This window comes from Geospiza fortis, unplaced genomic scaffold (assembly GCF_000277835.1).
Source record: "Geospiza fortis unplaced genomic scaffold, GeoFor_1.0 scaffold488, whole genome shotgun sequence".
NCBI lineage: Eukaryota > Metazoa > Chordata > Aves > Passeriformes > Thraupidae > Geospiza > Geospiza fortis.
Genome location: NW_005054365.1, coordinates 3,596,390 through 3,610,118, shown reverse-complemented (window position 1 = coordinate 3,610,118; position 13,729 = coordinate 3,596,390). Strand labels below are relative to the sequence as shown.

General features: G+C 47.4%; 1 protein-coding gene across 1 annotated transcript in view; it reads left to right on the top strand.

Annotated features, from left to right (window-relative positions):
* Positions 1 to 13,729, top strand: part of MYO5B (myosin VB) — a 146,371-nt gene that overhangs the window by 67,273 nt on the left and 65,369 nt on the right. Inside the window, exons 13-16 of the mRNA XM_031059641.1 lie at positions 5,498 to 5,620; positions 6,809 to 6,892; positions 11,906 to 12,055; positions 12,659 to 12,756. Coding sequence (XP_030915501.1) covers positions 5,498 to 5,620; positions 6,809 to 6,892; positions 11,906 to 12,055; positions 12,659 to 12,756 — 455 coding nt within the window. The remainder of the gene's footprint in view (positions 1 to 5,497; positions 5,621 to 6,808; positions 6,893 to 11,905; positions 12,056 to 12,658; positions 12,757 to 13,729) is intronic.

The following is a 13,729-nucleotide window of genomic DNA, read 5'->3' as shown; positions in this document are numbered from 1 at the left end:
CCCCAAAAAACCAACCACCAAACCCCCCAGTCAAGATGTATTCCCTCCCCCTTCTCATCAAATGCCAATTATCTGGGTGTTTACCTGTCAGTGGGGGATGCTGTCATTAGTCACAGGCCCTTATTACCGGCCCTGTAATCGCCTCTTTTATAACAACCTGCAAGTGTTCTCCAGATTTATGAAAATTTCAGCAAAACCTGTCAGCTGAATGCAGCAGTTTATGGATGAAAGCCTCCACCCCCATGGCAGTGTTTCAGCTCCTGGGGTGGGACCACAATAAGGTAATTACACGCCACCTTGTTAGATCCTAACAGAGGATGAAAACACTCTGGGATGTGAAACGGCACCAGGGGAATATTTGGTACATTATGAAGCATTAGTGCAAATGCAGAGGGTTTGTCACTAATGTTCTCACTTCACAGTATGGGGGTTTTTTTAATCCCTAATGTGTGGTTGGAGAGGAGGTGGCTGGGTATGTGCTGAAGCAGTTCAGGAAGTGTAGGTCATAGCAGAGTCTTGTTGCTGTTTAGGGAAAAATTGATGTAAGAATTGGCAGTGAAAGAGAGGGCCCTTGAACTGGGATTGGAGTGTTAAGGACTAAACTTGCCTCCTGAAAGCTAATGAGAAAAAGCCTACTTCTTAAAACAGACTTTAGGATATAGAATCGTGGAATCACAGAAATGATTTGGTTTGGTCTGGACTTTAAAGATCATCCTGCCCCACCCCTTCCACTGTCCCAGGCTGCTCCAAGCCCAGTCCATCCTGGCCTTGGACACCCCCCACTATCACCGGTGACTATTCCTTCCCAATACCCCATGTAACCCTGCCCTCTGGCAGGGGGAAGCCATTCCCCCTTGTCCTGTCACTCCATGTCTTTGTGAAAAGTCCAGGAGGGAGATGTTTATGTTTGGGATTTTAAAAACAGCTTTGTAATATAGGAGTTGGAAGCTGTTCTAGCATCATTAAGGTTGGAGTTGGCTTCTGGAGCTCATTTGGTCCTTTGTCCTGTTACATCCTTGATCTGCCTTACAACCTCTCTGAGCTGTGTCCTCTGCTGAGGGACCCTGGAGCCCTTGAAGAGCCTTTTCCCTGTTTTCTGCACTGGAGTTTCACCTGCCTGGATCTCTATCTTTTAGGACCTCTTGATTTTGCTCTGATGCCAGAGGAGCAGTGAGAGTTCATGTGCCCTGTTCAGAAGAAGTTCTGGCCAAGGCCACCACAGTGGTGGGATGCTGATGTGCTGTGGCACAAACTGATGAGCCCAGAGACGTGGGAAAGGGTGGAAGGGCATCCAGGAGAACCTGCCTTGGTGAGCTGTGCAGGGTGGGGCCAAAGGGGAAATAATCTGGGAAAGGAGTAGAGCCTGTCAGAAGGAATGAAGGATGGAGCCTGTCTTCTCCAAATCTGCTTGTGGGAAGATTGGTTGGATGTTTGGAATACATTTAGGATATGGTTGCACTTGTGGAGGGAGTTACTTTGATGGAGGGGACAGCACACTTTGGAAGACTTTGAATTCTGAGGAGACATGTGGGATGACTTGCACTCTCTGAAGAGGAGCGGCCAGTTGGGGTTGGTTTTCCAAGGGATTTAAGTTATCCTTAGAGGAAACAGAAAACCCTCAGAAATGCAGTCGAGCCTCTGTCAAAGCTGGGTGAGCTGCCCTGTTTTCAGACTGAAGCTACATGCCATGTGGGTGTGCTGCCTGTCTTCCAGACACTTCCCGAGTGCCTTGGACAATGCTCTCTGGCACAGGGTGGCATTTTTGGGGCTGTCCTGTGCAGGGCCAGGAGTTGGATATTGCTAGTCCTTGTGGGTCCCTTCCATCCTGGGATATTCTGTGGTTCTGTGGTTCTGTTTGGGAGTACAGTCAGAGGTTACCATGGATGCCCAGGTTTATCCGTCAGGTGTCCTGCTACCTCACTGTTTCCTTGCTTCTGCCTTAGCATGGGAGCAAGAATGAAAAAATTAATGAAAAAACAAGTGTCCATTTCCCTTAAGTACAACTGAAAGGGTTCAATCAAGAGCAGGCTGATTGGGAAGGTTCCCTTGTCAGAGTTGTCATCGTTGTCCAAGATTTGTGAGGGATCTTTATGCTGGTAGAGCAGCCTGACCCTGAGGCTGCCAAGTGGGAGATGTGTCTCACCAAACCCCCCAACTCCCTCGCATTCTTGAGCTCCTCTGTGGCTCCACTCTGTGTTCCATGGCACGTCGCCACTGTGTTATGCTGCTGATGTGCCCAATGCATTTCCTAGTGCTGTTCAGAAGATGCTCTTTGACCTTTGCTCTGTCCTTCTGTTGAGTGCCAGGAACGCTGCACTCCCCTTCTGGCCGGCTGCTTTTCCACCCCGCCTGTCTCCGTGCATCGCTGTGGACCTGGGGATCTGAGCAAATGTGTTTTCCTTGTCTGGACTCGTTAGTTTTTTGGACATCAGGAATTAGCACATGGCCTTTCTGTCCGGGGGGATTTCTGCTCCACGAGCAGAGGCTGGACCCCTGGGCTTTCCTCTGGGGCGGCAGAGCAGAGCAGCCTCCCCTACGTCACGCTGTCAGCTCTGATGACTTCAAAGTCAGGCACATCACTTGCAGGGGAACGTGTTTCTGGAGTGTTTCTGCAGAGGCAGCCCACGCTCTTTTCAGGTTTTAACTCATATTGGAGTGCTAAGGAGTAAAGAAATAAAATGTGAGTAGTTCCTACTGTGTTGTCAGAGGGTTGACTTTTAGATCATTAGGTCTGAATCGCAGAGTATCTGAATGGTTTGGGTGGGAAGGAGCCTTGGAGCTCATCCATTTCCAGCCCTTGCCATGGACAGGGGCACCTTCCACTGTCCCAGGTTGCTCTAAGCCCCGTCCAACCTGGCCTTGGACACTTCCAGGGATGGAGCAGCCACAGCTTTGCTGAGTAACCTGTGCCAAACCCTCACAGGGAGGAATTTCTTCCTAATATCTAATCTAAATCTACCTTCCTTCACCTTAAATCATTGACCTTTGTTTCCTCTATCCACTTAACTGTCCTTTTGTTGGAGGTGGTGGTGGAGGGAGTCTCAGCCTTTAGTCCAGGCGGTCCCAAGCATATCCTCACCTGGCTGGTGGGTTCTTGGTGGGTTCTTGGTGCTGGGATGCAGAATGGATCCTGTGGGACTGGCCCTGGCTGCAGTGGGTGGGTGTGATTGTTGTTGCAGGAGCTCCTGGCAGCGCCAGGGGAGGGGAATCCAGAGGGTGAGGGACCCTGCCTGTGACAGGGGGGGACAGAGGAGCACAGGCAGTGACCTTGTGCAATTCCTGGTATCAGCTTTATCCTGTTTAAAGATTCCCTACAAAACTTGCAAGGCAGTCAGTTTTCCTCTTCCCCATCCCCTAAAAAAAAGTTGAGATAGCCCATAAATAGCTCTCAGTTGCTCTAAGGGCCTCAAACTGCCAAGGTAATACCAAAAGCTGTTATAATAGTAGAGATAATGGCCTCCTTAATTTTTATCTTTGGAACTTGGTCCCTATCAGGTGCTTCCCAGGCAGCTAAAAATACCCAGGCTGCAGGACGGTGAGCAGAGTATGGCAAACCCTCTTTCTGGGAGGCAGGAGCGATGCCTTTGAAGTTTAACTCTGAGATAAGCAGGTTGTGCAGCAAAGTGGATGCCCTGGAAGAGAGCTAGTGCAGGATAAATCTGGCTCAGGGTGGCTGCAGTGGTCCTCCTCTGCACCTGTGGCTTAGTCCTGCACAGGAGGCACTCAGTGATACCTCCAGAAAGGATGTTTTTGCATGCAAATATTAAATATAACCCATGAAAAGAAACACATCTGCATTTATATAACCCCATCGTTTAAACATGCAAGTCTTACCTTGCATAAATGAAATATGTATATAATTGCATAGCTAAGTGCCTTTCAATATTTATATATAGCCTGTGTTATTTCTGTGTGTATCCATAATTGGCTAAACTTAAAAATTGTAAAGTATAAACAAATGTGGGAGAGCACAGCTTGTGTGAATGGCTGCTGCATTTAATTCACCCTCATTACAGGGATTGGCAGGAGATGCTTCTCCCTGTGTTCAGAGCCCTTCTGGTGTGTTTTGGTTTGCTGTCATGAAACCAAAGGCTGTTTCAGAGCAGCACAAAGAAATATTCCTCACCTGTCTCGTGTTTTCCATCTTCCTGTTCTCTGTCCCTATTTCCTCTGTCATTTTTCTTATGAAGGCCTATGTAGAGTCCTGATGGATGATCAAGAGCTCTCTCTGTTGCTGCATGGTTGTTCTATGGTTTCTTTTGTCCCATCTAAGTTTAAATATGGACTGAGGCTTTTCTTCTGAACCATCTCTTTTTCTAACCTAAATATCCAATTATGCCTTTTTTTTGGTTAAAAAAAATCTGTGTGTGTGTGTTTTTCTGCAGCCACTGCTGTGCTCAGCAGTGTTTCATGGGATGGGTATGAACCCCATCAGAGGTGGCTCTCAGACCCCAAGAGGAACAATTTCACTGCTATATAAACCAGAACTTCATGTGTGTGGTCTCACATGGCAGTTTCTGGAAATTACCCCATGACCTAAAACATCATTAAAAAATAATGTTGATGCCTGAGTAGTTAATGTGTCTTAAGTGTAAACATACTTCCTTAATATTTCTGTTTTAATTAGGGTTTTTTTTTTTTGCTGCTGTTTGGGTTTTTTGTGTGTGTGTGTGTGTGTATTTGGAGTGTTCTTTCATTTGGGGTTTTTTTGTTTGGTTCTGGGTTTGTTTCTGTTGGGGCTTTTTGTTGTTTCTTTTGTGGGGGGAAGGTTTTGGTTTTTGTGGGGGTTTTTTTTGTTTGGTTTTGTTTGTTTTGGTTTTTGTTTGTTTTTCTGTGGGGGTTTCTTTGTTTTTGCTTTGTTTCAGGGTTTGTGGGTGCTTTTTTTGTTTGGGGATTTTTTGTTTGTTTTTTGGGGGGAGGTTTTGGTTTTTGTTAGTTTTTGGTTTGGTTTTGTTTGTTTTGGTGGCTGTTTTGGTTTTTCTCTGTTTGTTTGTGGGGGTTTTGTTTGTTTTTGTTTTGCTTCAGGGTTTCTGGGTATTTTTTGTTTTGTATTGGGGTGTGCTTTTTGTTTGGTTTTTTGTTTTTTTTTTTTTTTTTATTTGTTTAGTCCATTTTGTTGGTTTGTCTTGCCTTTTTTTTTTTTTTTATTTTCTGCAAGAACTTTTCAGGCTGCCAGAACAGAACCAAGATTTGGATGTTTTCTGCTGGAAACGCAGTTTTGTTGTTGTGGGTTTTTTTTCATTTTTGTTTTGTTTCAGGGTTTGTGGGTGCTTTTTTGTTTTGTTTTGGGGTGTGGTTTGGTTTTGTTTGTTTGGTCTGTTTTGGTGGTTTGTTTTTTCCTTTTTTTTTCCTGCAAGAGCCGTTCCGGCTGCCAGAACAGAGCCAAGATTTGTGTGTTTCCTGCTGGAAACGCAGTTCTGGTGTGTTTGTCATGAAGGTAGGTGACGAGAGAGCAGCACCTGGCCCTGGCAGTGTCCCCTTTGTCCCCTTTGTGCAGGTGCCCAAGGGCACGGACCAGAACTGGGCGCAGAAGCTGTATGACCGCCACGCCGCCAGCCAGCACTTCCAGAAGCCGCGCATGTCCAACACCTCCTTCATCGTCCTGCACTTCGCTGACAAGGTACCCAGCAGGGAGCACCCAGCAGGGACAGGAAAACCTCCTGCAGCACAGTAAATCAGTGGAGAGCCCCGTGAGCTGCGCCTTGGTGCCTGGAGGGTGGTGGTTGTGGCTCAGGTGCTCACATATGGATCAGCCCCGAGGGCTTCAGCCTGCTGACTGTGGCTCTGAGCTGTGAGTTGTGGATTCTGGAGGAGAGAAAAATCCTCTTTCCCAAAGCTGTGGTGAAAGGGGTTTCTGTAAGGGCAGCTTGGCAGAAAATGTGCTTGTGTTAGAAGAGCAGGAGCTGTGAGTGCCAGCAAGGCACAGTGCAGGGAGGAGGTGAGAGGTGATCCCAGGCAGATCCCACCTTTGTGAGGGAGAAGATACCAACTGTGGAACTAAATTAAACCAAATCCCAGTGCCTGGTGTATGGGGGTCTTGTCTATGGGCTCCAGCTTCACTGGAGCCCTGATGGGACAGATGTTACTCACAGCAAACAGGAATCTTAAAAACTTGAAGTTACCCCAAACACATATTTGTTAGGAAAAAATTAAAAAGATCAACCCTGAGATGTGTCTGAGGAGCTGGGCAATATCCAGGTGCTGTGATGCCCTACAGGTGCTTCTCCTAACCAGGTTTGCTCTAAATGCCAGAGGCACTCACCATGGCAAAGGTTGGTACTCACCTTTCCTTAGGCAGCTGGTTTTGCAAATGGATCCTTCATGACCAGTGTTTCTTAGCAAGTTTTCTTTTTTTTTAATATGAAAAAAGATACATTTTCTTTTGTTGTCTCTAATTTATTTTTAAAATTTTTTTAAAAATTCCTTTGCATCCCAACCCTCTGCAGTTTCAAAACCCTAGAGACCTACAAGAGACTTAGGCAGGGCATATTTTGAGGTTTATTGATTAACTTAGAAGGAGTTGAGGAGTGAACAAAAGAGCATGTAGAGTTACTGATGATCCTTGCATTTTTTACCCCTGACTTCCATACACAGCAATTTAATGACTAGGAAACAATCTGTGTTTCCTAGTAAGGACTTTGCTTTCACCCAGATGCACTTTGATAAAAAGTGACCTTTAAATTCCATTTGTTCCTTTCCCCTCTCAGGGTTTTGGGGTGAGCTCCTGACAGCAGGGGAGTGGTGGGAGCACCTTGGCCCTGTGTGTTGGACTTGTCCCTCTGAGCTTCTTCCCTTTGTGTCCTGGCAGGTGGAGTACCAGAGCGAGGGGTTTCTGGAGAAGAACAGAGACACTGTGTATGAGGAACAGATCAACATCCTGAAAGCCAGCCAGGTAAAAAGAGCAGCAGGTCAGGGCAGCTGCCCAGGCTGGAGCTGAGCTGTGCGTCCCTGTGCCACGCCTGGCTCAGGGTGTGAACCTGCAGCTGCCTCCAGCTGCACTTACAGCCACCAAAGAGCCAAACCAGCGGGGTGTGGAGCAGGGAAAAAGGGGGGAGAGGAGGGTGCTGGGGGTTACACCCACTGGATGCATGGATGTGGGTGGTTGTCTGCCTTCCTTCACCCTGGTGTTGGTGTCCTGTCGAGATGCATCGCAGAAGTAGTTTCCAAACCTGCTGATCCTCTTCTTTTTTTGATCACCAAGGGCCACAATTAGGAACTGGTAGTTTTTGGGCACTGTAAAATCCAACTTAGCTCTTGCTTGGAGCTCCCCAGCCGTCACCCAATCACCCATCACCCATAGAATCACAGGATGTTTTGGGTTGGAAGAGAATTTAGGGATCATCTTGTTCCAGCCCCCTGCCATGGGACACCTTGCACTAGACCAGGATGGTCAAAAGCACGGGGATCTGGGGTTAAAAGCCACTGTCACCAGTGTGGTTTGTACATTGTGGGTAGCCTTGCTGGTCCTATCCCCCTTCTGTGTGAAAATAGCTGTTCCTGTTATCTGTAATCTGTCATACTTGTCCCCGTAACTTCTAATTACTTCAATAATTACTGTGCAAAAACTGGAGTTGATATGTAATGCTGGAACTGTAACATGAACTCTGAGACACTCCAGCTGCTGTGGAGCTGTTTTACACCACTGCCAATGTGTACCTTTAACAAATTAACAGACATTAGTGATCACTCATGGTGTCACTTGTCTTTTACAAGGTTTTGTGCCGTGTACCTTCCCTCTCCCGAGTGTTGTATGAGCAACTTGTCAGCATCTCATGGCACCAGGTGCCAGCAGGGATGTATTGACTGGCTTTGAATGCCAGGTCTCCTGGTAAAGGCTTTTTTGGCTCTTGCTGTTTAAAATTTCCTGTGTGCTGTGGATTTGTTGGGATGTGGGAAGCAGAAGAGCTGTGGGGCTCTGCAGGCTTTGGAGTGGGCCATGCCTGCAGTAAATGAGCATTTGACAGCAGCCTCCAAGCTGGAGATTTTACAGTTTTTTATATAAATTGAGTAGATTTTGCACTGGCTTCTAGTACCATACTCCTGCTCTCTATGAGCATTTGGCTAGGTTGGGTTAAAAGTGTCAATAGCACAGACAGCTAAGGAATTTCAGATCCTTGTTGTTTTAAAACCAGACCAAAAGTTCTTCCCTGCAGCCTTGAGTCTTTCATTGTCAATTAATGAGCTGAAACTTTAAACAACCTCCTCTCTCCCAGGGCCAGCTTTTATTAAGCAGTTAGTGTGAGAATGCAGCCCTGCAAAGCCCAGCTCACCATCCAGCAGCCAAAATCCAGGCTGTGTGATTCTGGGGCACCATTGCTGCTCCAAACCCCGTGTGTGGTTTAAGGAAGGAATTAATCTTTTTTTGGTTGTTGTTTTGGTTTGGTTTGGTTTGAGGTTTTTTTTGTTTGTTTGTTTGTGGGTTTTCTGGTTTTTTGGGTTTTTTTTACATTACAAATTTTGAAGACCCCTGCATGTTGCAAGCAAAAGTGTGTAATATTCAAACTTCTCTTCATGACACCCTTGGGTGTACTGCTGGCTGTGACCTTCTAAATGACACCCTGAATAAGGAGTGGGATGAAGGGAGGTGGAGGAAACATTATTTTTAAGAGGAGTTTGTTCCTGTCAAAGTTGGAAGAGATGAGAATGAGAAATTACTTAAGTGTTGTCAGTGGCTTGGCCTGTTTCACAGCAAGGAATTCATGTGAAGATGGCAAGAGGAGCAATTTTCTCATCCATGGGAGTAGCTGTGAAGTTAATAACCATGGAGCTGGGCTTTAATAATGCCCAAATCAAGAGCTCTGTATGTTCAGGAAGCTTCCCAGGGAAAAACTGGGCATGATTAGAGCTCATTAGAAATGCCAGGTAACCTCCAGGAATAGTTGATGCTGTATGATTAATTATTTAGCCAGTGCTGAACTTGCTGTTGGAGTCAGTGCTGCAGAACTGGCAGTGTCTGATAAGGATTTCTGTTTGACTCTTTGTTGTAGAGGAGAGATTGTACCTCTTTGGAGTAGTGTGGTGTGGAGTGGTGGAGATCTTGGAAATCCTTCCCTAAAAACACAGATGTAAAATAAAGGCTCTCTTGTCATATACAGGGACCACAATATAATATCAGAGCAGGACTTTACTGAATAGCTGGGTTGGAGGGGATCTTAAGTCCCATCCAGTCCCACCTGTGCCCCTTCCACTATCCCAGGTTGCTCCAAGCCTTGTCCAGTATGGCCTTGGATGCTTCCAGGGATGGGGCAGCCACATGCGCCCTGACCCAGCCCAAAACACTCTGAAATACACTTGGGTCTGAGAACCTTTGGGAGATAGGCTGAATTTCTGCCTTTAACCTCCAATAACTCCCATTCCCCTAACAACCTGGGAGCAGTGGCTTTTATCAGCCTGTGCTGATCCCGTGCTGTTCTGGAAGAAGAGCAGCAGGACATTGTCACATTCCTCTCCCAAATCCTTCAACACCTGCTGATCTACTCTTGCTGCCCCTAACCCCTGTTTGTCAGCAGATTGTTTCCCTGGTATTTTTGCTTCTTGCCTGCCATTTGCCCTCCAGGGCTATAAACAATTAGAAACAATTTTGTTTTGCTGTAAAAAGCAACCTGGTCTCTGAACCAGCAAAAGCAGCAGTGGCAGTGCTGACTCTGCTACCCAAATGTGTAAATTTAACTAAAGCTCAGATTTGTGCTGTGAGGACTTTGTCCTGTCCTCAGGATCAGGCTGGCACACAGCATTCCCTGCACTCTTGTTTGCATTCCCACCAAAGCAGCACAGAGGGCAAGGGGAACACTGAATTTAACACAGCAAGGACCTGGGCACCTCCCTGTCAGCAAGCCATCACTGATGAAGCACTCCCACCAAGGCAGAACTGCCTTCTGCTAATTAGAGTGTAATTACTGCCATCAACAAGATGGTGAAAGAGACTTTATAAAGCATTTAATTAGTTCTGTAAGCGCTGGTCAGCTGAAACAGTTGAGAGCTGATGTTCTTTGAATTAAGGGAAATTATTTGAATGCTGATGGAAAGCATAAGGGCATGCTGTGAAGGTATTATTTTCCAGGTCTCTGTAATTACAAATAATGCACCAATGGTTTTGACCCTGCCAGCTGGGGAGGAGGGATCTGTCCCTCTTGTTTATGCTCCAGAACCTGTGGAATGGCTCCTACTAGAGATGGTCCCGGTTCCACCAGGTTTGCATCGTGCAAGCTGAGAGCTTGGCTCTGAGCTGCTTCTCCAGGAACAAGCACTGCTGTTATTAATACCAAGTGGATGGAGAGATCAGTGGCACTTCCAGCTGATATTTTGAAGCCCCAAATTACATCCAGGGGTTTTACCACATTGTCAGGTGTGAGGCAGTGATGCAGAGCCTGTGTTGGATATCTTCATTAGTACATGTGCCATCCATACCTCCCGTGCTTGCAGGAGTCAGAGCATCCCAGACGGTGATGTGTCATCCACAACAACTGTCAGGATGTCTTTTTTTAGGAATAGAGGGCCAGGTGAAGAAGGAGAAAGCCGTTATTGTGGTAGGAGTTGAGTGAGCTGCCGAGATAGCAGTGAAAGGTGGGTGTGAAGCAGATCCTTAGTTGGCACTGTTATGGAGCCTGCAATAAATTTGCTCATTTAATGCAAATAATTTCCTTCCCAGTGTTGTTGAGGCTGCTGTCCTAACAAACTGTGAGAACATCCCACAGGACAGGGCTGGAAGTGTTCCTGTCTCAACCCAGGGATGTGGCAGAGAGCCAGGCAGCCCTTCACAGCACAGGGCTGTCTGTTTATGTCTAAAAAGTGGTAAACCACAGCACTCTTCCTGGGATTTTAAATGGAAATACAACCAGGCTGGGCTTTTGGAGGAGCCTGAGGTGGGGGCAAGCATGCTAGGCAGCTGCCACTGCCTCGTGCTGGTGGTTTTGGGGTGGATGTGTTGGGCACGGTGTGCCATGGATGTGGGGAATGCGGTTCTGTCCCTCAGGTGCTCCAGCATCCCTGCTGCTGGGAGGTATCGTGGGTGCTTTGGCAGGAGCCCAGCTCAGTTGGTTGATGATACATGACATCCCACCTGCTGACTGAGGGTTTTTTTTACATTTAAGTATTTCCCCTTTGAATGTAAGTGCAGCTGTAGCCAGTGTGGGTGTGTAGGTGGATTCGAGATGTGAAAATTCAACAGCCTTGCTAACCAGACCAGATTTATGGTGGCTTACTTAATATTCAGGTTCCCCAGCCTAGCGTAAATCTGAATATCCTGCCTCCTAAATAATAATAATAATAATAAAAAAGACATTAACTGCCTTTGCCAGCTCACCTGTTGTTTGTGAAGCAGAAGTGTTGCTGCTGGCTTGCCAGAAATCCCAGGCTTAGGGATCTGTTGAGCTAGATGTAGTGCTTGTCAGGTTGTGGGATGGTGGTGCTACCCTGAAAAGTGGGTCATGAGGGAGGAAGTGTTTGTGTCCCTTGATTTTTTGAAAAGCATGGGTGCCTCTGGGGCTGTGGTAGGGCCTGGCTGGTGCCTGTGCTCACAGGAGATCTGTTCCTGGGGTATGTGCTGTGTAGGCAGCATCCTTGCTGGGGCAGGGCTGGGTTAACACCCTGAAACAAAGCCTTTGGAGCAAGAGTCACCTCCTGTCCAGGAGGTTTTGTGCCTTGGCAAGACTTCAGCAATACAGCCTCTTTTTAGGTTAGTTTGATTTAATATGCACGTTTCAAGGTTTCATGACCTGCAGCACAGAATGGTCAGCTGTCCTGCTGACATGGTTCATGTAGACAACTCTTCTTGCTTTCACTCTCTTGCCCTTTTTCCCCTTCCAGGTTTAGCATGGGTGAGAAATGACGGGAGAAATGGGAGCTGGGTGGGTTCATTCCCCAGCGAGCAGGACCAGAGGTGCTCAAGTGTTGCCTTTTGTTTCAGTATCAGATGGTAGCAGACTTATTCCAGGAGGAGAAGGATGCTGTGCCCGCCACTGCCGTGGCAAAGAGAGCACCCCAGATCAACGTGCGCTCTGCCAAGCCAGCCTTCAAGGCTGCCAACAAGGAGCACAGGAAAACAGTGGGACACCAGGTAATGAGAGGTCTCAGCGAGTCAGTGATGCCAGAGCAATCCAGTTAACACCCTGTTGCTTCAGTTTGAAGCAGAGGTAAATAAAAAGCTGTTGGGGGTGGAAAGAGGCTTTCCCATGATAACTGTGTTTGGCTGTTGTGTTTTGGATGACTTCTAGTGGTGTCTCTGGAACAACAGGTTGAGTAGTCTTGGCTGAAAGCAGCTGAGACATGGTCTGGGGAGGGTGGAGGTCACTCTGGGATTCACTGGACAGTGTCCCAATATACTGTGGAGCCTTTAAACTGAAACGGCTTCAGAAAAGGAGCATTTTCCTCCCTGTGGGCAGTCAAAAAGTTCAACAGGGGCACAGAGAGATTGTGCTGTCTCCATCCATGGAGATGCTTCAAAGACCCAACTGGGCAGAGTCCCAGGTTTTGTTGTTCATGACTCTTTGAGCTGGAAGCCCTCAACCCCGCAGTGTCTTCTCTGAATTCCCCCTGCCTGTGCTGGGTCCATGGGGAGGCTCATGCTGTGTCACACCCATGACACAGAGCTTGTGGCACTGCTGGCTGCAGGGTCACAGCTCCTCCCTCCCTCCTCCAGACGAGTGGTTTTGTCTTTCAGTTCCGCAACTCCCTGCAGCTGCTGATGGAGACCCTGAACGCCACCACCCCGCACTACGTGCGCTGCATCAAGCCCAACGATGAGAAGCTCCCCTTCAAGTAAGTGGCCCTGCAGATCACAGAATCAAAGAATAAGGAGGTTGGAAGAGACCTCTAACATCATAGAGTCCAACCTATGCCCCAGCCCCTCAGCTAGACTATAGCACTAAGTGCCATGTCCACTCTTTTTTTAAACACATCCAGAGATGGTGATTCTACCACCTCCCTGGGAAGAGCATTCCAGTACTTTATTATTCTTTTGGTGAAAAATTTTTTCCCAATATCCAACCTATACCTTCCCTGATGTAGATTGAGACTGTCCTCTTGTTCTGTCTGTTGCTGCCTGGTGGGAGAGACCAATCCCCACCTGTCTACAACCTCCCTTCAGGAAGGTGTAGAGAGCAATAAGGTCACCCCTAAGCCTCCTCTTCTCCAGGCTAAACAGCCTCAGCTCCTTCAAATGTTCCTCACAGGGCTCGTGTTCCAAGCCCTTCACCAGCCTTGTTGCCTTTCTCTGGACACGCTCAAGCATCTCAATGTCCTTCCCAAACTGAGGGGCCAGAACTGGACATAGCAGTCAAAATGGGATCTCACCAGTGCCAAGTACAGTGGCAGAGTGATCTCCCTGCTCCTGCTGGCCACACAATTCTTAATGCAGGCCAGGAGCCATTGGCCTTCTTGGCCACCAGGGCACATTGCTGGCTCATATTCAACCAGCTGTCGACCAGCACCCTCAGGTCCCTTTTCACCTGAACGCTGTCCAGCCACACCATCCCCAGCTTGTAACATTGTAGGGGGTTTTTGTGGCCAAAATGTAGAACTTGGCACCTAGATGTATTAAACTTCATGCTGCTGGACTCTGCCCATCCGACCAACTCATCTAAGTCTCTCTGCAGAGCCCTCCTTCCTTCCAATAGATCAACACAAACTCCCAGCTTAGTGTCACCTGCAAATTTACTAATGAAGGACTCGATGAGCAGATGTGCTCACCTTTATGGCAGCAGGGCATGCTTTGGGCTCTTCCTCCTGCTGA